Source organism: Molothrus ater, chromosome Z (assembly GCF_012460135.2).
Source record: "Molothrus ater isolate BHLD 08-10-18 breed brown headed cowbird chromosome Z, BPBGC_Mater_1.1, whole genome shotgun sequence".
NCBI classification, from domain to species: Eukaryota; Metazoa; Chordata; class Aves; order Passeriformes; family Icteridae; genus Molothrus; species Molothrus ater.
Window position 1 is genome coordinate 38528285 of NC_050511.2, and position 24186 is coordinate 38552470.

General features: G+C 38.0%; 1 protein-coding gene across 1 annotated transcript in view; it reads right to left on the minus strand.

Annotated features, from left to right (window-relative positions):
• The window catches only part of PTCH1 (patched 1), a 67275-nt gene that overhangs the window by 23540 nt on the left and 19549 nt on the right, over positions 1 to 24186 (minus strand). Inside the window, exons 3-15 of the mRNA XM_054517897.1 lie at positions 20034 to 20223; positions 18683 to 18752; positions 18479 to 18570; positions 16844 to 17042; positions 16110 to 16231; positions 14659 to 14806; positions 13616 to 13747; positions 13161 to 13316; positions 12476 to 12574; positions 11083 to 11208; positions 3453 to 3571; positions 1098 to 1497; positions 291 to 600 (exon numbers count right to left, since the gene is read on the minus strand). Coding sequence (XP_054373872.1) covers positions 291 to 600; positions 1098 to 1497; positions 3453 to 3571; positions 11083 to 11208; positions 12476 to 12574; positions 13161 to 13316; positions 13616 to 13747; positions 14659 to 14806; positions 16110 to 16231; positions 16844 to 17042; positions 18479 to 18570; positions 18683 to 18752; positions 20034 to 20223 — 2163 coding nt within the window. The remainder of the gene's footprint in view (positions 1 to 290; positions 601 to 1097; positions 1498 to 3452; positions 3572 to 11082; positions 11209 to 12475; positions 12575 to 13160; positions 13317 to 13615; positions 13748 to 14658; positions 14807 to 16109; positions 16232 to 16843; positions 17043 to 18478; positions 18571 to 18682; positions 18753 to 20033; positions 20224 to 24186) is intronic.

The following is a 24186-nucleotide window of genomic DNA, read 5'->3' on the forward strand; positions in this document are numbered from 1 at the left end:
ACAGGGCCATATTTGGCCATAATGCATAATGCCTCATCAACTGCTTAGACATGACTGGCATGGATATAATCCCTTAAAGCTTCATTACTGTCTTACTAGGGAGTAAACTTAAACACAAAGAAAATAAGTGACAAAGAGTGTGCCCACACATGGGTTCAAAGCAGCACCTAGGCATTCTCCCTACTGCTCAGAGCCTTTAACTGTGTAACTGAATTACAGCAATACCACTATGAACAACTGCTCTTTCTGAGCAAAACAAACTAGGAAAAGTTTCTGTAACACTCTCTTACCTTGCAGCCAGTCTCGAAAGTAGTGCAACCACATTTTGGGGAGCTGCCTATCCTCTTCCAACAAAACATATGCCACGTTGCTGAAACTTCTGTGAAGTTCATAAAGTAACTGCTGGACATTTGGATAGTCTGCTTTCTGTGTCACAATATACATGTTGTAGAATGAAAAGTACTTGAACTGTGCAGCAATAAAGTCATATTCCCGTGTTTCCCGTGGTACAATGTCTGTGAGATCTAGTCCATCTCTTACCCGGGTAGTTCCATAAAGGCTGAGCCCAAGTAAACCCAGAAAAAGAAAAATGACCATAATCTGCAACAGAGAACAGAGATGTATTTGGGTTTAGGCTTCTAAAGGAGCTAATAATTTATAATGTCATATTACAAAGCCGAATTCAAAATTAACATCCATCAGTACTTTCAAGCTTTTATTTTTCTGGTGTTTTTTTCATGCATATACATACTACAAGATTAAAGTCATTTGTTCTTCCTTGAAGGGCCTCTGCATCATGGATGAGAAATTTCTATTGTAGCAAAGTTTAAAAGTGACATTAATTTCACTGTTCATAAGCTTATGTTACTCAAAGTCACCAGCACCTTCACTCGTAACATATATTTTAAGTATGTGTCCATAGCACTTGCAAGATAAAACTTATAAAATAAGAAACCAGCTGTAAATTATTAAAAACTGTTATTTCACAAGAGCTGTATTTATTCCTTATATTTAAAACCATTGCTAGGATATTTTTTTAAAACTGGGCAAGGCAGAAATCTAATTTTGAAAACCAGGTAAATAGTTCCCCCGATTACCTTAGCTTTTGGTTTTAGGAGGAATGGAGCATAATGCTTTTCTGCAAAAGATGAGAGTGTCCACTTTGTACAGGGTTGCTCAAGGCAATGTATACTGGAGTCTGAGAATTGGGAAAGCAAATCCCTCGTCGAGCTTGTGCTTTCTGGGCTCTGGCAGCTCAGGTTATCTTGTGTCACTGTCACTGGCTGCACAGATATTTCTGAGCGGGGCTCTGCTGTGGTGTAGTACACCTGCGTGTGAGGATCATATTCTGTGCGCAGCTGCACTGTGGACTGCATTGTAATCTGGGTTTCATGTGCAAAACTGTGGCTGCTGTACGGGGGTGGAGGACTGTAGCAGGTATTGTCATTTTCTGCATACGCTTGAGGCTCAACCTGAATCACTCTAGTGACACACGGGCTGTAAGAGAAGAAAAAGCCATCTGATCGCATTGAGACAGATCCTTATTTTAATCGGGCTAGATAGGATAACATGCTTTAATCTGAGATTTTTTTCTACTTCTACCGGACAGTTTACACTAATTACGTGTACCACTTAGATATTAATTGCATTCTGTGCATTTAGGAAACATCTCTCAGATATGTTTCATAGTGTAAGCTCCTGAGAATATGTGCTAATTTCTTGTCCTTCAGGAAGAAGGAAACAGCATCTGTCTGAAGACATTGACATGTACACACATCACTCCATTAATTACACATGCTCATCAGGTAGTTGTACAGTCTGAATGCGCAGTAAGTGTGTGAGTCTGCATCTCTGTATCCACACTGAGAATTAAGATACTTAGATGAAGAGGTAATGCATGACATAGCTAGTTCTTGTGTTTAGAAGAAATGAAGTAACTGTTAAATGATATTTGAGCCTTCTGGATAAGATCTCAGACTTTTGGGAGGCAGGTTGAAATGATTTGCCATATACTAACTGAATATTTTATAAATCAGGAAAACGTTAAAGTATTAATGAAAAGATTAATTTCTAGGAAGGATGGGCCTTATGAAGAGACAAAACCACAGAACTGAAGTATTCCCTTTATTTTAGTCTATGCAAAACTCTAGCAGTTACCTAGTTTATATTAAAAAATATAATTATCAGAGACAAGCCTATTCCTGTACATGCGAAATGACAAATGGATGATACTAAACAGTATCATATATTTTTCATCAAGTGCACAAATCCTACAAAAACGAGAGGAATTCAGAATGTTGCTTACCTAATCAAAGCAAGCTCTCACTAACTGCATTTCTTCACATGAAAAGGGGCTGAATTCTGATCCACATTTGGTGCTGAATTCTGATCCACATTTATTCCCACATTTAGATGAGGGAATGAATGGAGTGTCCTGAATTCTTGAGAATCAGGGCTCCAATACCCTAATACATTGAGCTGTTCTCTGGAACTATGACTGAGTAAGAAATAGCTTGGGATCCACTCCCTGTTTTAAGCATTCCCTCAGACTCAAATTTAGTAAAATGTTTTCTTCCTTTGACATTAAATACTAAACTATTGGCTCCTGGATGCATGTAAAAGGCTAAAATGTCACAATGAAGATTCTCCACATCTTGGTTATGGCAGTATGAGTACATGTGTAGAAATGTAGCTCATCCTCTTCACTGCAGTCCAAAGCAAAAACTAAGGTAGAAAAGATGTTTGGTTTCCAAGCAGTGGCTCCACTGACGACAGCAGACTCCTAACCCCCATTATAGGCTCAGAGTTGGCTGTGTATCAGGTGAGAGTATGTTTGTACATGCTTTAGAATGGCAGTATTACCATTCTGTATTACTACTGCAGCCACAAAGGACACTTTATCAAGCATTATCCTGTAATGGTAGTGATTATTCCTTATAGTGCTATGAAAAACTCACCTAAGGGGAATTTCACAGTTTATTTATTTAAGTTTAAAGGCATAAATGCATAAAACTTAACATATCATGATTTACTGTAAGTCAGGCTTCTCAGTATCCCCAGTTATGTACACCTTTCCAAGATTAGCCAGTACTGGCATTGGACACCTTGCAGTAAGTTAAAACCTTCTAAAAATACTTCAAGATATTCCTAAATAGAGGGTCTTTCATCTGCTTTCAGAAAGTTGTTCTCCAACAGTCAAAATGAACATATGTAGAAATGAAGGGAAAACTGTGGGGGAAAGGGTATATGGGGGAAGAGAGGGAGACAGACGTATTTCAGCTTTTCCCTTCAGGCAGGTAAAAAACAAGGTAGCAAATGTAAGCCAGTCACTAGCAATGAAATGGTAACAATAACATGCTGACCCCACTTTAGCGAAGAACTCCCACTCTTGACAAGGAATGGATGCACTGATTGGTGACCACAGAGAGGACAAAGATACTGCTAACTCTCACCTTGTAAAACAGCAAAATATGTCCAGTCTCCTGTCCTCCCGACGGTAAAGGTCCATGCTCAGGATAGCAGGAAAAATCAGCAGAACCATAGCAAAATTGAACACCACCACAACTGCTGCCTAGGGACAATCACAGGATAAGTAATGCTGCTAAACTTCATTTAGGGCATCAGCTTTACAACACATAAAAATCCCTTTTAATTCTCATTCCCATTTACCATTGCACTCCATCTGATGCTTTTGCCTGAGCAAACTGAGAGATTATATTTTCCCATTTCATTATGGTAGGACTATTGTGATTAATTAATTTAATACTCAACCTCATATTATTATAACACATCTGTGCCTGGATATGTTGTGATTATTTTTAAAGAGGAAAAACAGCCTGTTGACTCAGTAATCATATTTTTACATAAAATTCTGACATATTTAGAGTCTCAAAGCAAAATAAAATGGAAGATAAACTGAAACTAGAACTGAAGGTCTTACATTTATGGGATCTGAAGCAATTTAAGTATCACAATAATATTAAAGCATGTTATTAAATCAGAGAATTAGATCTCAGTAAATTTTAAAAAACTATCACGTTAGTGAAATACTGGGCACTTGATAGTCTTACTTAAGGGTTTAACCAAGAAAGAGCAATATTTTGAGTTTATCAGGGAATATTTTTTAAGTAGAATCAAAATTAAATCAACACCACACAGCAAATATATGTATTAATATGTCTGTGTTTAACAGAGCTTGATTTATGAGCCAGTCTACCAAAATGAGTCTTAAATTGGAACAAAAATACTTGATTTAATTTGTAAAGCAAGTATCACATAATGAAAAAAAACAACCTCCCCGCCCACCTCCTTTCAAACCATACTCCAAACCCTTTCCCACACAGAGATTCCCAGAGAATTTCCATAAACATATGTGGTGCAGCATCTATCATTATTATTGATAGCATTTATTTGTAATGCAGAATTGTTAGGAGCCCTACCCATCACAAAGGGAAAGCTGGGCACTGGGAACTGGAAGAGAGTTTTAAGAGTAGGAGAAACACTGGGGAAAAAAATTTTTAGCCAACAACCAATGAAAAGAAAAAACCCTTTGAAAGCCTTATGTTTTACCCATTTGGTAAGCAGCAATCTCAATACTATCCCAGTTTCATATATATAGATAAACCAGCTATCTATATATAAACTGTCAAGTCCCTCCACCTGTGACTTCTAAGATAATGACTACTTGGGTTAATACATTCTTAAAGAGCAGCAAAAGTTGGGCTACAAAAATGACCCAATATAAATGTGATGTCCTTTTTCCCAAAAGAAATATATGGTTTCTTTTGATCTTGAGAGATCAGACCTTGAAACTGGCAGTACAAACAATGTGATATCCAAAATCCGTGTTTTAAAAATTCTTGAGTTGCTTTTCAATTAAATTCTATAAATTGCTTAAATTTATCTGCAAAAATCAAAGTAATAACACCCTGAATGATTTTTACAGTTTTGAAATAGTCAGAATATAATAAAAAGCTTAGATATTGTTTTTACTGTTCTTAAATGACAGAATCAACTAGTTATGCAAATATTTTCTGGTAATTTCAATCATAAATATAGTGCATACAAAAGCTGTTTTTATTGCTGTTTCTTTTTCCTGATCTCCAGCCTGCTTGAAGTAAGATTTTAGTACTGCTGGTTGTCTGCAGACAAGTCTACTAAAACAGAATTTACCTGGCACTTGAAGCCAAATTAGTATTTAGTCATCTTTGCGAGAAAAGATCCAATGATTATTTAATGATTTATAAATATTCACACAGAAAGGTATGCAAGGTCATAGCCAAGACTTTAAAATTAAGTGATTTGCTTTTGATCTGTTCTAGAATTAATTCAATCTGTCAGAAAAACAAATGGCTGCTGTTGAAAGAAAGGTGTTTGTTGGACCTCATTCTTACAATTGCTTTCTTTGCTGGTGCTAAACCAAAAAGAGGTTGAATCACCCATATAACATGAATAATTAGTTGTGCCTAACCAAGATCTTGTATCAAGGATCAGCTAGGATTTACTGAGATTTGGAAAAAATAGCTGAGGTCTGAGTCAATAATTCTTATTCCTCTCAATATGGCTGAAAAACTAACAGAAGTCCTCTGTTTCTGCTTTATAAACTGCAAATACTTCACGCCATATCAGTTCCCTTTCTAGACCCCAACATCCTTGAATCACCAATATTATTGAATCTGAAAAGTAATACTTAACTGTGTGGTCGAGATGCCATTAAGGATAGGTATATTGACATTTGATTTTTTTAGGAAGCATCAAAACTAATCCAACAACACACAGTAAATCTGCTTACTTACATCTCTTTTTAGAACAACTAGATTTTCCACTGTGCCATCCTAGTGCTGATGTACTAACTACCCTGCAAGTAAGATATTTCAAAACAATCTCTGTTCTAATTTTAATAGATTCCTAGAGCTTAATGTTGCACTACCTATATATTGCATGCTCTATCTCACCCACCTTAACTCAGTGTTACAAGGATTAGTTGTTCTCAGCTTTCACAACTAAATAAGTTCTTGTATGAATTCTAATACATTGTCCCATCAAAGAAAACCCACCCTCTGACTTGATAAGGAGAGGAAAGGATGAATTACTGAGGAGTGATTCAGTCCCTGCTCTGATGCATCTGCCACTGCTGCCCTCCCAATGTCATTTGTACACACAGTGCTGCAGAATAGGAAAGTACAAGCATTGAGGTCCTGACAACAGCCACAATCTGTAAAGGCAACAAGGAACTGTGGCAGCTGAGCTTCCCAAGCACAGACAGCACCCAGGCTGAAAGCATGCTTATGATTTCTGAGAACAGGGCATTTTCTCTCGCACCTTTGGAGACCAGTGGTCAAATGGGAGAGAAAAAGGCCTCAGACCTTTTCCTTGGGAAATTAGTGAAAGTAAGATTAGCCTAGGAGGAATAAAATGGGACCTACTCAAGGGTGTAAAATGAAGGCATTCAGTGAAATGAGATCAGAGAGCAGTAAAAAAATTCCATTAATCAGAAAAAAATTATGTTGGTCACTTCCTGAGAAACATGCTATGGTTTTTGCATCTTTTCATAATGCACAGCTTAAAAATATTATTGCTGCTGCAACTGTTAACGGAGACAGAAGAATGGCAGTCTGTGCTGGAGGCAGCAAGGGAGCAGGGAGCCAGGCTGGTAGGTATGTGCTGGGGCCCCGCTGAAGTATGTGCTGCTATGTGCCATTCCTGGCAGCCCACCCAAGGAGACCGGGTGTGCTGTATAGCCAGAGGTGATGAACAGATGAGGAGGTCTGTCAGGAAAACTTCCACCCTACTGCTCTCTATCTGCAACTCCCTCCTGATATGGTACAGGCTCAGATCCTCATCCCCTGCCCCCTTTTCCCTTAGGCTTTAATTCTGCTTGTTAAATTCTCATGTCAGGGGCAGGGAAAGGTGGGGGATGAACCACTTCAGCAGAGTAAGATAATGGAATGAGCCTAAAAGCATACATTCTTTCCCTCCAGAAACCCACCACTGCCACCTGGTAATGGACTTCTGCATTTAGGAAAAAAACTTGTCATTCTTGTGGTGAGGGAAAAAGTTATTTCTAACACTCCCTGGGAAAAGTTCCACCTCTGCTCATTAGTGGATCCACACCACTCCTCTGCTGTTGGGGAAGGTAGTTTCTGATGTAAGAAAGAAGAGGTTGATAATTTTTTTACCTTATCTTTCCTGGGCACATCTTTACTGTGTGACAGTCTCTGAACAGTCTGTTTTAGGAAATAATACAGCCCAGAGGTAGTTAGACTCCACCATGACTTCCTTCACTTATACTCAAAACAAAGGGCTGTGTTTAAGACATTCCTATTGCAAGCTTCAAAACTTTCAGTGGATTTCTCCAATAACCTCTTCCTTCACCACCATTTAAAGAAACAAAACATATCTGAAAATTCAGGAGCTACTCCTTTAGAGTCTTGAGCACTCTTAGAGATGATTCCTACAACTGAGTATTTAGGTCATATTCAGTGATCTCAAAGCCCTAAAACTGCTTAAATAAGGGGCTAATAAGATTAACAAATGAAAAAAAATAGAACAGGGAAAGAACTAAAACAGTCCCTACTTGTGCATGTAATTAACTTCAAAGATCTCACTTTCAAAAGAACTAAATTCCACTTTTTAAGTTTTGGAAAGAGCTAACCTTAGCAGACTCTTAAAACACCATCAGACTTGCAGTGTTCAAGTTCCATAAAGTAAATAACCAACTCAGAGGTATCAATGAACTGCTTTATCTGGCAGAATATGACTGAAGCTAAGACAGAAGAAGGCACTGATGTGCAAAACATGAGTTTCTAACTAGTTTATCTTACAGGTGCAGGAAATAATTTATTCTCCCTCAGCAGCCAGGTTATTTTACCAATACTGGGCCTCAAAATTATACAAAGATTGACAATTACCTTGTAATGTCTTAAGAAAAGTGAATGAAGAGCAAAACAAGGTCAAGAACAATCCTTCTTTTTCAAGCCCCTCTGTTAAAAATTCATTATCTAGATGAGAAGGTGGTAGTATCTGTGAAAAGTAAATGCAGCAGTATTTTATTGCTTTTTAAGTCTTGCTAGGAAGCCATCAAAGACAGCAAGAACTTCTTGTTTAAACAAGTCTGAGTAAGAGGGAGAGAGAGGAAGGAGACTGCAAATAAAGAAATCCATACAAAAATACAGACCACCCACCAAAACTGCCATGATTCTCTGATTCCAAGTACTGAGATCAAAGCATCACCTGATTTTGATTTTACCTTGTGAAGCTAGGCAAAGCAACTAATAGATGTTCCTTCCTAACAACAAAGGATTTCATTTTAGTGGTTGCTAACTTATAAGTGTATCAGTCATATATGCAGCTCTGACATCAATGAACATAAGTTGCCCACTGCTCCTCCTTTGCACGTTTCACCTCTTATATACAGGGCTACTGTGTTCCAGCAAAGACAAATTACCAAGTGAGAAAAGTTTGAGTAATTCAAACTCTAATTTCTGGGCTCTCATGTGGGTTCCTACACATAAATTCCATATTAATCACTGCCTTATAAAAGATGTTGATGTTTTTATTCTGAATAATATCAACATGTTCATACAATAACACAGTATGTTGAAATCTCACTGGAAGCTTTTTGTTTGTCATTGTGCTATACAGACTTTATTTTAAACTTTCAGTGACTCAGTCTGTAGTATGGCAGTAGGCAAAAATGAATTACTTTAGGACAGGCATATGCAAGTTAACTGATTATACTACCAATTACAGCTGTTGTCTCCACATATGTTCCAAAGACAACCTCTCACATTCTGACATTGAAGAGTGAAAACATGTTAAAAAATGAGCAAAATTTGATCAGATAAGAGAGAATTAATATTAGTGGCTCACACTCAACAACTCAGCAGTGGGATTACAACAAAATGGCCAATTTGTGTTGAATATTTCTTTATGAAATGCATTTAGGCTGAAGCAACTTCTTTAGAGCAGATACTACAGTCTGATGACCTCCAGTATCGTGTTAGCTGCTGAAGGTACCTGTCAAATATTTGAAATTGGGATACAGACTTAGGAGACATAAATAACTTCTTTGAGTGGAAGAAGTTATATACTACCAAAAGTATTTCACATATAAAGTTTAGTCTTTACCATGCAAATGTCATGAGTTTCAACAAAGCTAAGTGCATGGTCCTGCACCTGCACTTGTATTATGGTGTCAGGTCAGGCTGGGGATGAACAGATGCAGAGCAGCCCTGGGGAGAAGGATTTGGGGCTGCTGGTGGGTGAGAGGCTGGACATGACCCGGCCATGGGCACTCCCAGCCCAGAGAGCCAAACGTGTCCTGGGCTGCATCCAAAGCAGCGTGGGCAGCAGGGCCAGGGAAGGGATTCTGCCCCTCTGCTCTGCTCTGGTGAGAGCCCACCTGGAACCCTGCATCCAGCTCTGGGGTCCCAGCACAGGGAGGACATGGAACTGTTGGAGTGAGTCCAGAGAAGAGTCACAAAGGTGATTTGAGGGATTGAACACCTCTCCTGTGATAAAAGGCTGAGAGAATTTGGGTTACTCAGCCTGAAGAAGAAAAAAATTTTCTGGAGGGACCTTACAGAAGCCTCCCAGTGCCTAAAGAGGGGCTACAAGGAGGTTGGAGTGGGGCTTTTCACAAGGTCATGTAGTGACAAAACAAGAGGAATGACTTTAAAAAAAAGAGGGTAGATTTCAATTAGATATAAGAAAGAAGTGTTTTTTAAAAATTTGGGTAGGAAAACACTGGAACAAGTTGCCCAGAGACATCTAGTTAAAGATGTCCCTGCTCAGGGTGTAGGGGACAGGGTTGGGCTAGATGACCTTCAAAAGGTCTGTTACAACTCAAGCTATTCTGTGATTCTATAAAATAAAACAATTCACTATCATATGATCTGTAAGAAGAGACATCTAGGTTTTGGTAAATCAGCAGAGCTAAACACTGCTAACTATTCAAGGCTAAACATCTGCTAAAGGATAAAGAAAACCAATGAGGCCTTTACATTCTCTCTTATTCTCTATCAAATTGTCTATTGAGAAGGAAATGTAAGCAAATTATTAATGCTTCAGGTTTTAGCTTTTGTATTTTTCAGATTCTGTATTATTAGTAACATAATTGCAATCACAGTTTACCATTTTACAGTTTAATGCAGGCATACTTAAATCTCTGAGAACAGCAACAACTGCCACATGTGTTAGGAAAAATTGCAGCCCTGCTTCCTCTCGGTAGCCAAGGGCTCAATGAGAATAAAAATCAATGGAGAACCAGGCCAGAGAAGAAGAAAAATAACTATGAAATAGTACAGTGCACTGTAGTGCTATAAATTGCTAGTGTCAGGGGAAAGACTTCCAAATCTTTCTTCAGTCTTCACTTTTAGAAGAAATCCTTCTCCAATATCATAAATATTTCATATTTATGAATATATATTATCACAAACAAATAGAAGAAGACAGAGGAAGGCAGAGCAAGCAATGCATGGTTCAGCACACAAAATTCACGTTTTCTTTGTACCCATCTGGAACATATAATTATTAAGTTTTCTCCAAGTTTGCTAAAATTACTGGGAGTAAGGGAGTAAGAAGTGCTACAGTAATTATTAAAATTACAAATTCATATGTACTGCTGCAATTGCACTTGTAGTTTTGAAGAGCAGCAAACTGGACAAACATGAATGAAAGGATTAAATTGCTGCTGAGAAACAGTACAGTACACACTACACTGCAACCTACTCCTCTTGACTTTAGAATACAAATCCCTCTGGGAACTTTTTTCTTCTTAGTTACATATAGCTTGGGTTCTGCATTCAACCCAGCTGTGGTGGGACAGAGTATTCTTTCACCTGCTACCAGGATGTGAGAGACTCTGTGCATGAGAAGAGGGAGCAGGAGAATGGAGAGCAGACAGCAATTGTTACTGCCCAGGTCTGTGGTACTGCTGCAGTGAGGTTCTGGCTCAGTGAACCACAGGAGCACCAAAATTAGGCTTCAGTGCCAGCACCAACAAGTACCATTATCACACTTCCACAGGGCATCAGAGCTAACAATGGGTAGCTTACTTGGATATAAAGGGTATAAACTTACTTGGAGTGAAAACGCTCTTAAAGCCGGAATAGGAATTAAGGCAGCCATAAAGAAAGCAGTAACGTTGCTGATAGATGTAAGGGCTACACTTGCTCCTGTTCGCTTTAGACATTCACCTGTTCTGTCCTGCAAAACAAAGGATGCATCTTAAAAGTCAGGCGAATAAACTGATGTCCTGCAAATGATGGGGTCATCCTACAGGTATAACACAGTACCAGTGAAAAATTATCACCGTTAAATTCTGAAGATAAATTCAGAGTATGTGAGAAAACTATATATCAAGTTTACTATTCGGTAGGAACATAGATGAATTTCTCAAGTTTTTGAGGGCAGAAAACATGACTAGAATTGATTCTAGCTTCAGAACACAAAACTAAATGGGTGCTGACAATATATCAAATATATCTGCTGTTGAGAAGGATTTAATTTTTACCGGTAGAATCACTCGGTGTTCTCATTTTTCGGACAAAATAAGCATGTATTAACAGCAGAGAGGCATAACATAGCCACACATCTTGAAAAAATATGTAACAAAACAAACAAAAAGAACTCCACCAAGTCTAGGGACCACACACAAAACCCACCAAGAAATCAAGATAAACACATGACCCTTTCCTAACCCAACAGGCTATTATGAAGCAGACAGAGATTATAGAGTGAGGTTGCACTACCTACATATAAAACCAGCTGGAGAGAGCACATGGAAGACTGCTCATTCAAAACAAAATCAGCAAATATACACTAGTTTTAAATGGGATGTACTTGGGATGTGAAAATTTGGACTGAGACTAAAAATATTAATAAAAGTAAAGAATCATAAAAGTGATGATGCCTTAGATTTCCTATCAGTTATATGTTATGCTTTGAAATGTCATGGTCAATAATAAACTTCAGAAAATAAAAACAAGAGAAAAATACAGAAAATAACTCAATTTTAGGGCCATAAAAAAAAGTAAAGGTAACTGCCTTCCCTCTCTTTCTCCCTTATCTCTTCTATTCTATGTGATCTTTTATTAAAATCATTTCATCATCTCATTGTCAAGACTCCTATTTGAGTTCATTCCTAGATTTGCATTAATTTTCACTGAAATTTTTGGCAGAATTTGGATTATGGAAGTCTGTCTTTATGTAACAGTTTATAAATTAAAATTTCAAGAGAAAATAAACCTAAGACACTACAAAAAAAGAAAAGGAAACAAGAATATGAACATTCAAAAATGTCCTAGGACCACATGTATTGCTATAATTTCGTATTTTGACAGAAATAAGAATTTCTAGACCCTAGGAAAGCTATTAAAAAAAAACAAACAACTCCACTGATTAATTCTGGATATGAGTATTTGTTCCTATATGAAACTTATTGTTTTATTTTCCTTCACCATTTTGTCATTACCTCAAACGGAATTCTCTTATTCTGTCCTGTTTCACTAAATGCATGTGCCAGAAGGAAAACATCATCTACACCAACTCCAAGAGCAAGAAAAGGCAAAACCTTGGGGAAGAAACAAAACAAAACCCAAATAGATTATGTTATGATCTGCCATGCAGCTAGCCATTAAATGGCTAATTATAGCAACTTTTACATTACACTCTACACAAATCCAAGGATAAAATGAAAATGGAAATGATGCAATACAGGTATTAACTTTTATTCTGGAATGTAGCTGAGGAATTTAAAATATACCATTAACAGGTACAAATTCTCACCAGAACAGACAATATCTGATAATAATTCAAGTTACATTCCATGTATTTTCAGAATTTGAACATCCTAGTATATTCAGATGTAAAAACAAATCTGCAGTTCCTTAGATACTTAGGATGCCTCCACTTGTATTGGGACACAGAAAAACCTAACAAGAATTATACAGATTACATAATACCTGTTTTTTCTTCAGTATCACTTGTCAGCATGATAATTTAATTTATCACAGCATAAACTATGAAATAGAAAAACAGTAAAGTAAAAATCTAGAGCCAAAATATTTTTTCAGTACTTTACTTCTCAAAGATTTACTTGTGTTCATTCATTAACAGAGTACTTGCCATTTAACAGCAGACTTGTGTTTTCTAAATACCTGAGTTGTGGCAGCATTAAAGGAAATTCCGATCAATGAGCACAGGCCCAATCCTGCAGCCACAGAGAGTGCAACCAACAAGACTCCTGCCAGCCCCACAGCACCCTGAGACTTGGCACAGTCCCAACGCAGCATCGTTAAACAGGCATAGGCAAGCTAAGGAGAGGAGGCAGAGAGGGGAATTTGGGGGAAAAAAACCAAAATATTAGAATGTCCTCATCTATCAGCTGTCTCTCCCCATCCACCTACAGATCCTTACACAATTTTTAATCAGAATACACATGTCACAGAGGTTACAAAATGGAATAGGTGAGAAGTCTGAGGTAAAGTTTACAAACTGTAGGTTTTACTTTAAATATTTGTAAAATACTCTGGACTACAAACTGGTAACAATAAAGTAAATTTTTAAGCCTTGCTCTACTACCAAAGAAAATTAAAAAGATTTATTTTATTACCATTAGTAAGTAGCCACTAGCTACTCGGATAGCACTGACATCAGAAAATGACTTCAAGATGTCATCCAGGGTGGTCGTAGTGAAGGAAAGCACCTTCTGAGTAGAATTTTGTGCAACACTTTGATGAACAACCTATGAAAAGAAAAATAAAACTTTGTGTGAATAAAGAATTTTTTTGTTTCATTTTAGTAATTTAGTCAAAAAAGTCATTACCATCTTCTACAGCACACATCTGAAATCAAATCTTTTTTGCCTTAATGTTTCTGCTAAAGCCCATGCTCTACACAGATATTATGCTGATGCGATAAAACACTGATGGTGTTTCCTGATTTTTTTCTGGCAAGCTGCTGATTATGAGACAGAATTTGAGCCCTTCAGGAAAGCCTACTGCATGCCCAGCTCGTTACAAACACTTAACTTGAACCCCTTCCTGTAACTCCACAAGGCAGTACCAGTTCTGCACTTAACCCAGGCCAGCCACGTCTCTGCCCCTCCCTGCCTGGCCAGAGGTCAGAGGTCAGAGGTCAGACCATTTGCAGAGGTCAGAAGAAGCGCAGTGGAGGGCAGGGTTTGGGACACAGAAGGCAGGCCTTGTCACACAGCCTCCTCACCTGGGCTGCTGCTGAGGGAGCAGCCCATGGGTGGCTAATGTTTTCCAGACACCTTTAGAATAATCGCCAACCAAAAGCTTTTAAATTCCAGCTAGCTATTTGGTTTCCTCTCAGCCCCAGCTAAACAAAATTGTCCCAGGCAGGAAAAAGTAAAACCTTCATGGCTTCTCATATAGGAATAACCAAGCAACTTCTTACTGGAAAAAAACAAAAAACCAAAACCAACCAAACAAACAAACAAAAACCCAAACCAAAAAAAAAGAAAAAAAAGCCAAAAAAACAACCAACAAACTACCAGAAGAACTCTTAAAAACAGGGAGGTAATTACTCAGTCCTGTTTTAAGCATATTCCTTAAGGAAATACTATAAAAAGTAGGCAGTGACCCTTAGTAGGACTTTATAGTATAGTATCTAAGTTATTTTCAATTTTACCTCAACATACATCCTCTGCCAGGCTTCCAGAATTGCTGCTGCCTTATCCTCATTCCAGTTGATATGTGAAACATATTCATACCCCTTGAAATGTTCATACATTTGCTTAGGGGTCATTAACTGAAACATGGTTTGCAAAGCCTGGGCACTGTGACACGGAGAGAAGAGAGAGGAGAAATAGGCATAAACTGAGCATTTTCAGGAAAATATTTTCATGGCATGAGGTGCCAATGCAATTCTAACAGGAGCTTGCTTGAGTTCTTGATTTTACAGGGAACATGCTTGTATTAAAATTGAACAGAGTATAATTATTCTTCTGTGTATCTGGTGCAGTTGTACTGCTATTGAGGCTAAATCTGTTTTCACTAAAGTTAATAAGAGTTTTGACATTATTTTCAGTAGGATTAATGTCAGGAAAAAAGAATATAACCCTACAAATCTGTTCTTAAGTTCATGCTTAATAAGACAGATTGCTGTGAGGATGCCACAGGAACAGTTATTTCTATGAAGTCTTGTAAATGCTGGCAAAATGTCATTTGAAGACCTTGGTCTTTTATACCCCTTGGAGAGAAGGGGTAGTAGATTAAACTCCTCATGCCTAATAAACTGTCGGGAATACACAAAGGCAATCCACCCAGAATGTCCACAATATGCAACTCCATCCAACAATTTCAGAAGCTCTTATTGGTTAATAAGAAGGAACCATTAATTAGTAAGAGAAGGAACCTTTTTCTCTTTCAATGGAAGTGCCTTACTTAGCTCTTTCGTGAGAGAATCATCAATATGTTATGTGAATGCTAAAAAGGTTAAAAGTTCTCTGGAAAAAATTATACTTCATTTTGTTTAGTATGGCCTGCATTTTTCAGAACAGTAAATCACACAGTTTTATCTCCCCACTAAAGTCCAGTGCTCTATGTCTTCGTTTAGAAGTCTAAAACAAAGGGTTTGAGTTTGTGTTACTACTCAAAGTTGTATTAACAACACAGGGACATGAAAATAGACTATTCTCTGTATTGACCCTGAATAAAACATTCAGTGAATATTTTGGAATTCTGAGAGAAGTCAAAGGAGTTAGTACATTACTCACATTATTTTCCTTCCTTTTTCCTTTGATCATATTTCAAAATGTGATCAAAGGTGTTCAGTGCTTTACAGACTGTTCAATGCTTTATACATACATTCTAAACAACAAAGTTGTCAGTAAAAAGCTTTCTTTCTGACTGACATACACCATCATTCTGAGATAAGAAGCAGGAAATTATGACACCACTTTATATTTAAACAACAGCCAAAGCATTCTTTTAAATTCTGCTCTCTTGAGACGTGTCATCCTGAAGTGAAATTTATAATACATGTGAAGGGCAATAGAGTTTGCATCATCCTCCTACCGTGACCTAAAAAATAAACCCTAACAAATTAAAACTGACATTTTCTTTAAGTATTTTTTTTACCTGACAAGTTTACCAGAACTGTTCTTGACTGTACCACCTATAATCAGCTCCTCCTGCCAATGCATGTATTTTCTTGACAGTCCATAGCATCCACCACTCAAAACAAGGGCTACATCAAGAGGCTAGAAAAAGTTACAAAGAAGCAGTTAATAGGTTTCATAACTTTATAAATTCATACCTTAATTCAGCACTCAGTGAACTAGAATCATGGATGTTAAAGACCATCTGGGTAGTCTACTAGAAAAAGGCATTCAACAAATCAAGCTAAGAAAACACCCAGGTGCTTGTTGACCAGATGGCAATTTCTCCAAAGTCTAACGTGACGGACTTCGAACTCATCACAAAAAATCAACAAAATTGGAGCTACTTGAGGAAAGGCTTTTCAGCATGGCATGGGGGTGCAGCAGCAGCTGTGTTCCAGCAGTGGCTATTGTCTGTCTGAGGCACCAGTTTGCTGAAATGCCACATCACTGCAGTGCCACAGCAACAGCTGACAACTGTACTTTCACTCTGAATGTACAGGATTAAGCACTGCATCACACAAGGAGGCAAAATCCATGACAGTGAGCTAACAGCGGGTAATAGGAACAGAAAAATGACATCATGCAAGAATACAAGCCATATACTGCTTGGAAGAAAACGGTACTTCTTCTAGTCTGTTTGACCTTCCCCCCCAACCTTCTCCACCCCCCAGCCTCCCTTGAAAAGACATGCACAAGGACAAGCAAACTTACTTTGGTGGAATTTTTATTGGGAGCTGTGATTGGGCAATCGGGATCAGCAGGATTCAGGCAGGGTCGATCCATATAACCATGACCAACCTCCGCTTTATTCAGCATTTCTTCCCAGCTCTCCACTTGGTAGTTTATTTTCTTTAACTCTTCCAAGAATTCTAAAGGGTCAAAGTTGATCCACTGCAAAGGAGGCTTCCCTCTGCAAGAGCAACCAGGAGAGAAAGACACATAGAAAAAAGACAAAAGAAGTTCTGAAATAAACGTACTTTAAAATTCATGTTTGAACAAATAACTGAGTTATTTTCTGCTACAAGTTAAAACCTTTTCTGGTAAAGCTGTTTCATAAAATGTAAGGCATGCTTTAATTAGATTTGTTTATGTACTTTTCTTGAAGCCCAGTTATAATTTGAACAAAAAAAAATGCTTGGTTCTTACAAAGCTATCTTGTAAAAGTGGTTAAAAATACTTTCACTTACAAACAAAGCAAAACAAATTATCAAGAACCTAAATAACAAAAAAGCAACCAACTGCTGCTTCAAAGAATTAGGGGGGAGGGGAAAGGGACAGAAGAGAGGGCACTGAGGAAAGAAAGCCTTTCTCATAGTATCAGATTACTTCTTGCTAGTCTAATAATCATCTTGCAAATGTAATCAATCAATATAACTGATCTTTGTTTATCTGTAACAATACTGTGCTCCTTCAAATGCCCTGGCAGCTTGACTATCAACCATCAAGCCTTCCTGCTACCATGGCTGTCACCACTATCACTGTCACGTCTCCCACCCCCCACTTCTGAATTTGTGATGTTGACAGACCAGAAAGGCTTTTGACTGCCTTATTCTGTGGTTCAAACCACACTGTATCTGCTTAACCAGGCTTAAGTCATTATTCTGAATCTCCCAACCAGAAAACACAAACCCCCTTATTTCCCCATCTAAAACTGTACACTAAAGGTTAGGAGATGGCCATTGCAAATTGCTTTTGCAGAGACATGCAAACCAGGACAGAAACAATAACTCAAATGCTAACTCTTGCATAATTAACAGAAAATGCCTGCACAGATTAACAATTAACTCTTTAAAGAACTCAGGGCATCTAATATCACACTTGTAAACTGTGAGAAACCATCTATAAAATATAATATATGCTTTCTTTAATGGTTTCTGAAGCAAAGGATTTGTTCTTTACTCCTCAGGAAGGCTTGGAAATTAACTCAAGACATTTTCTTAGGTCTAAAATTCCCAGCCAACCAATGTTTTTGTATTTTATGGAGGGAAAAAAAATCCACCAGAAACAACTTTGCTCCAGGGATAAAAAAAAAAGGTAAAGCATAAAATTCTTAAAACTCCAACTCAGAATTTACATTTTAATTTTCATGCTAGCAACACAGGAAAAATAAAAGAGGATTTAAATTGAGGTTTACAAATAATCTCACAGAAACAGGTAAACCTTGTGTTAAATGAAAAAAAAAATCCATGCATATATGCGTATATGTGTATTTTTTATGCAGATACACTACACTTCATATTTTATTTTTCCTGTTAAATCATAATCTGAATAAACAATGGAAATGAAACTGAAGCACTGTACACAGTTATACAATTTAAAACATTCAGACCAGAAACACATGCTTACAATAGATAGGCAGTTCCTGACTGTAGCTTTGCTCCCTCCCAGAAGCAGTCCAAAGGAGTGATAATTAAGCAAGGATAAAGATATTCTATGATCTGTCAAAATCAGAAAGAGGAAAAACACAGTCACACGAGAATATAATCAATGCAGCACAAGCTGAATCATGAAAATACACAAACCTTGTAATTGAATGCCCGCTACACATACCTGGTCCATGTAACCTGCTTCTGTGATGAGTTCTCCTGATTTGTAACACAAATGTTCCAATTTCCACTGTCTGTAAGAAATGTGAAGGACAAATATTTTCTTCTTGCACAATTACTAGAAGTAATTTTGAAAATATAACAGACATTTAAAACTGTGACTCATATACACACACTGGCCTCAAGCAGCAAATCATTGAGTAAGGCAAATGTTATTAAAAAGAGATATATTAGATCTCACAAAAAAAAAAAGTGCCTTTATTTCAGTTGTTTCCATATTCTCTGTAAAACTCACTCAAAATAAGGAGGGAGATGCTTTTATACATACAGGATAGTGAACATGTGTTCATGGGACAAAAATACATCTTGTATTTTTGTCAGTCTCATTTATATGAGACTGCTTGTGACTTAAGGTATCACTTGGTGACACCAGTAAGAGAAAAGCCACCTCCAGCTCAGAGGACTCAAATATAGTCAGCGGACCAAGACATGCAGAAGCAAATGAACCATTAAGATTCCTGCCTTCTTATTTCAGCTGTAGTACAACTTCCACTACCATGGCTTCTAATGACTTAGGGCAGGAGCTGTGTAAAAGATAATTGGAGCCTTAGCAGTAGCTCATGGAGGAACCAGCTGGGTGTGCTGAAAAGATCTGCTGAAACACAGGGAGCTTTGTGCCTCACAGGCAGGACTCCTAGGCACATCACTGTGTAACTAGTAACCCTGGCAGAACCATTTTTCAGGGAGACATCCTAGCCCTGTGCTGGTACCTTCCTGAGGTCCTGAGATGCACCATTATTATTTTTCTGTTGGACAACACACAACTGCCAACCATCAGTATGGGGCCACAGACACTCTTTAAGGCACAGTCTGTTGTCTATGTTATTAAACAGCTCTTATTCCACCCGCTGACATTTCTACCACATCTGCATTTCCCTTTATAGCCAAACTATTGGAAGAACACTAGCCTCTGCCACTGTTCACAGCCATTATGTACCTCATTATGACATTAGCAAGTGAATTCAACTCTAGCATGGAAGGATTTTCAATGTTAGGAGTCCTATCCATAAGGCTCTACATTTAAGATCACAGACATTATACCTTTACCTAAAGAAATGCTGCATGCTGTGGCATGCCTCACATAACACCACTTCCCCCATCTTACTTTTTAAATGCCAATTTATCACAGCTATCATGCCACAGTGTCAAGCTATCAGAAACCAGTGACACTCAAATCAAAACACAGCCCCAAGGGCACTCAGAAGTGCCAACTATTTAAAAACACATTAAGGAAAGCACGCATCCATTTTTCAGCTACCACATATGATCAAGAAGATTTTTGATTTTCCCCTCACCTGTTGTACATATAGACATGTACTCTGCTGGCCTGAAGTGCAGACTCAAGGTGCTGTCGGAGTGCTTCTGTTGTTAGTACATTAGCACCATCTTCCTGTGGAGTCTGGATCATGAGCTGGGGGTTGAACATGGCCTCTTCTCCAATCTTCTGCCGTGTGTAATTTAACTCCTGACTCACTCGTCCACCAACTGATGGATAAATATTAAGGACTTTGTATTAGCCAATACCTGCTTATTCTGCATTCTCTTGATGAACACTCTCTAGTCAGAAAACCCTGACTGTGTGCAGGGCCTATTCTTTCTCAAACTGACCACTGCGTAACTCTAAAACTAAGAACAACTTTTAGTATCTCTGAAAAAAGCGCCACATTCCTCATTACAATACTTTTACTGCTACTGTACTGAAACACTGATGCATGAACTGGAGCCTCTGTTTTTTCTATATTATAACCAATATCCCAAGTGTAAAAATTAAAGAAGAGGAAGAAAAAAGGAAAAACTTTACCTGGCAGACCAGAAGAAATACTATGCTACAATTTCTTATACTTGTATGTAGTCTACTCCAAAAGCACATTTCAAGATAATGGCTTTAATTTACACTCTTCTACTAAATAATTTGGCAAAGATAGAAGGCAAATGTTCCTCTTAGGTATTAAAAAAAAAATGGAGAAGGGAAAGAGTAAGTGAGCAGAAGTATTTCTTTCAGCCTTAAATAAAAAAAGAAAAAATGTCAGGTTCATATAAAGAGATGCAGTTTGAGTGTAGCAGAAAGGTCTGTCTACAGTAATTTACCCCAGTGGCCCACTACCTGGCTTAACGTGCTGTGATGTAGGAGATTGCTCACGTGCAACATCTGTTTCTAAACCCACATGAGCCAAACGGTGTGCTCCATATTAAAACATGGTGGGGAAAAAAAGAAAAAAAAAAAAACGAGGCAGAGGGAGACTGCAGAGTCGACAGGCTCTAGAGGGAGCTAGATACAATTTGCCTTGCCAGAAAACATTGCGTAAGAATGGAAAACTGTCTTTCCTTTTACAAAAACCCCAGCCAGCTAGAGTTCATATACTTCATATAACCTCCCCTGTAGTCTCTCTAGCCAAGGCATGTGGGAGGCAATGTCAATTAATTCAGCCTATTAGCTGAATCAAGACTACATCCAGATGAGGAGGACAAGAATGTAAATCCAAGCTACAGATCTGGTCTAATTTGTTACATTTTTCTCAGTCTTAGCAAGCTTGACACTGGCTAACTGAATTACTGCCAAAGTTTAGCTTGCAACAGTGTGAACAGAAATTAAGCACATATATTTATTTCTTCCTAGGTCATATAACAAAAGACTGATCCATAACCAGTTGGCAGAGTAAGAGATGAGATTCCTGAGCCTAAACAGGGACATACTTTTTCAATCACTTGGGCCCTCAACCCACCCGTAACACCCCTGGGGCTAAAACGACCACCAGGCAAGAAGCTGGGCCCCTGCATGCATAAAGCTGTCAGAATGAGACCCTCAACAATTAAACCATACAGACATTCTGGCACGAAGCATTGCTTAATTTCTTGTTCAAGAATTCTTTGAAGAAATAAGTGTTTCCACAACACACCCAATTTTTTTTCAGCCTGTCACATGTGGGATTACCTCCTTTATACCATGGAACAGAGACTAGCTCACAGTACACAAAACAAAACAAAACAAATCAAAGTACAACCTTTTACCTAGAGTCCCTTTAGAACTTTTTAACATCACTCTTACTATAATGACAGGACATACTATCATTGAGACTGCATTTGCATGGTAACAAAATGTTATTGCTAATTCTTATCAAGATTTAAACTCTAAAAATACTTTCATTCATCAGCCCCAGGTTTATGCTCACTGCTGTCTTTCCACAGTATTCCACCAATCAGTAGTCCTTGATACTTGGATTTTTAATTCATCTTACAGGAATATGAGAAATAGGGAGCAGAGTTATCCTAATCTGTATGTTTTGTAACCAGACCTTTCTTTCACAACCCTTTACACTGCAAGTGCTTCAAAGACAAAGTGACTCTCTCCCTCTTTTATCTCTCAGTGCCAGTCAAGACAAAAAAGCCCCAACATTAAGAGGACTGGCGAGTATACCATAAACTTCTCTCCTGGTACTATATTCTCTCCCATTCCACCCACACTTTCCCTTTGAATTTAACCAGAACTTGAACCAACAAATCATACTTCATGCAAGACAAAGGGCATCATTCCCACCTCTGCTGAAAGTGACCAACTGTTTACTATCAACAGAGATGATCGCTTCCTAATCAAGGTCCTGTCAAACCACGTTAACTTCACTGAACAAGGCAGATCTAGCTAATCAAAATTGCATCATGCAAGTCAGTCATCAGAACAGAAGCTGTTTTTTCCCTTTCTAACCTTTCAACCAGGAGTAGCAAAACCACCCAAGAAGCTGGGCACAGATTCCAGAACCCATCAGCAGATCTGCTTCGCATTCTTCTTAAGGCATTACACCATTTAACTATTCCTTTGATGGGTCCATTATCTACATTTCTTCAGCCAAACATAGTAAAAGTAGCTCCAAATATTGCAAATATTTTATACAATGTAGCAATCAGGTAAAAAAAGTCAAGTGTACATTGACAGAATTTTCAGCTGCAAAACCAGGTTATGTTAAACCATATGGACAGACCAGAAGCAAGTGAACACATCAGTGGTCTTTCAACATATTAGGAGTAAAAGAGAGCAAAAGGGAAAGAAAAACCAAAAAAAATGAAGTTTTTACCAGCTGTGCTTCAATTTATTTTAATTAAAAGTTTGCAAAGATCACTGGAGCCTGCCATACTCGCATATCTTCAACCCACACAATCAGCACAATTAGCTGAACAGGCATTAAAATCAAGCCTCTTGTTGCTCTTTTTTTTTCCTCCAATTACCCACAAGGAGTGCAAAAGCTTAAGGGAGAAATGACTAAAAATGTCATGGAAATGTACTAAAGCCACTGTGCTGGATATATATATATTACCTGCATTCATACACACATTCTGCAGGAATTCATTCCTTACACTTAAAAAAAAAAAAGCATTATAGTCATGATAGTGTTTGCACACCATAGCACAAACAATATAAGGGAAAATATGATCAATGAACAAAATGCTGGTGTTTTATGGTTTTCCTTTATGGACTCTGTTTTCTTCACCTTGGTAATAGCAACATTTTACACTCAAAATGCTACTAACAGAAATTTTATGTATGGCATACATACTTCCAATTCTATTTTATATCAAAGACAGTCAAAACCATCTCACATTAATACTCTGATCAAAAAATCAGGAAAAAATCCACATATCACTGTCCTTTTTGATATACCAAAAGCCACTTGATGGTATTCTAGACTTTCATTACATGATTCCTTATGATTAAGTACACAGATGGCTGAGTCAGTAGCAAGAACTCCCACAATCAAAAGATGATTTAAGTAACAGGTCAAGGCAGAGTCTCATGACTGGTGATAAGACAGTGCAGTGGCTTGTACACCACCCTTCCAGCAGTGTCATGGGTTTCTGCCAATAAAAAATGAGATACCATGCCGTCTGTGTGATTTAGCTACAATTTTTTTCCGAGAAAAAAAAAACAAAACAGCAAAGCACTAACACCAGTGTTGTGGCATTCTTTCACATTTAACATATCTGCTTCTAATTCTCAAGGATGTATTTGAAGGCCATTGCTCAACATGAAACAGTGTAACTGACAGCATCTCTGCTGCTGAGGGTTAGTTATAATTAAAAAGCTGTTTTTTTTCCAGAGACAAGGAAAGTGCCTTCCTCCTTCCCACCCTCTCTGATATCCACAGGCTTCCCTCTTAGCTCTTTGCCAGAACACTCCAGATCTGCCTTGAGCAAGTCAGCATCCTACACCATGAAACAAACTGCTGCTCCTCCTGAGCCTCCCCACCAACTGGAACAGAAGCTGGTCAAGGTAATTTGCACTAAGACTGGTGCATAACACTGATACACCCTTCAATGATGTAAGAATAAGACTGTGATTGTTTTCATTGGCACAATTTTTGACACATTTCCTTCCACTGGCTTAGTACCCATTTTGAAGTTCCTGTGTCATTCAGCTCATGTGCTCATTCCACTGAGAATGTCTGTCTTATCTACACC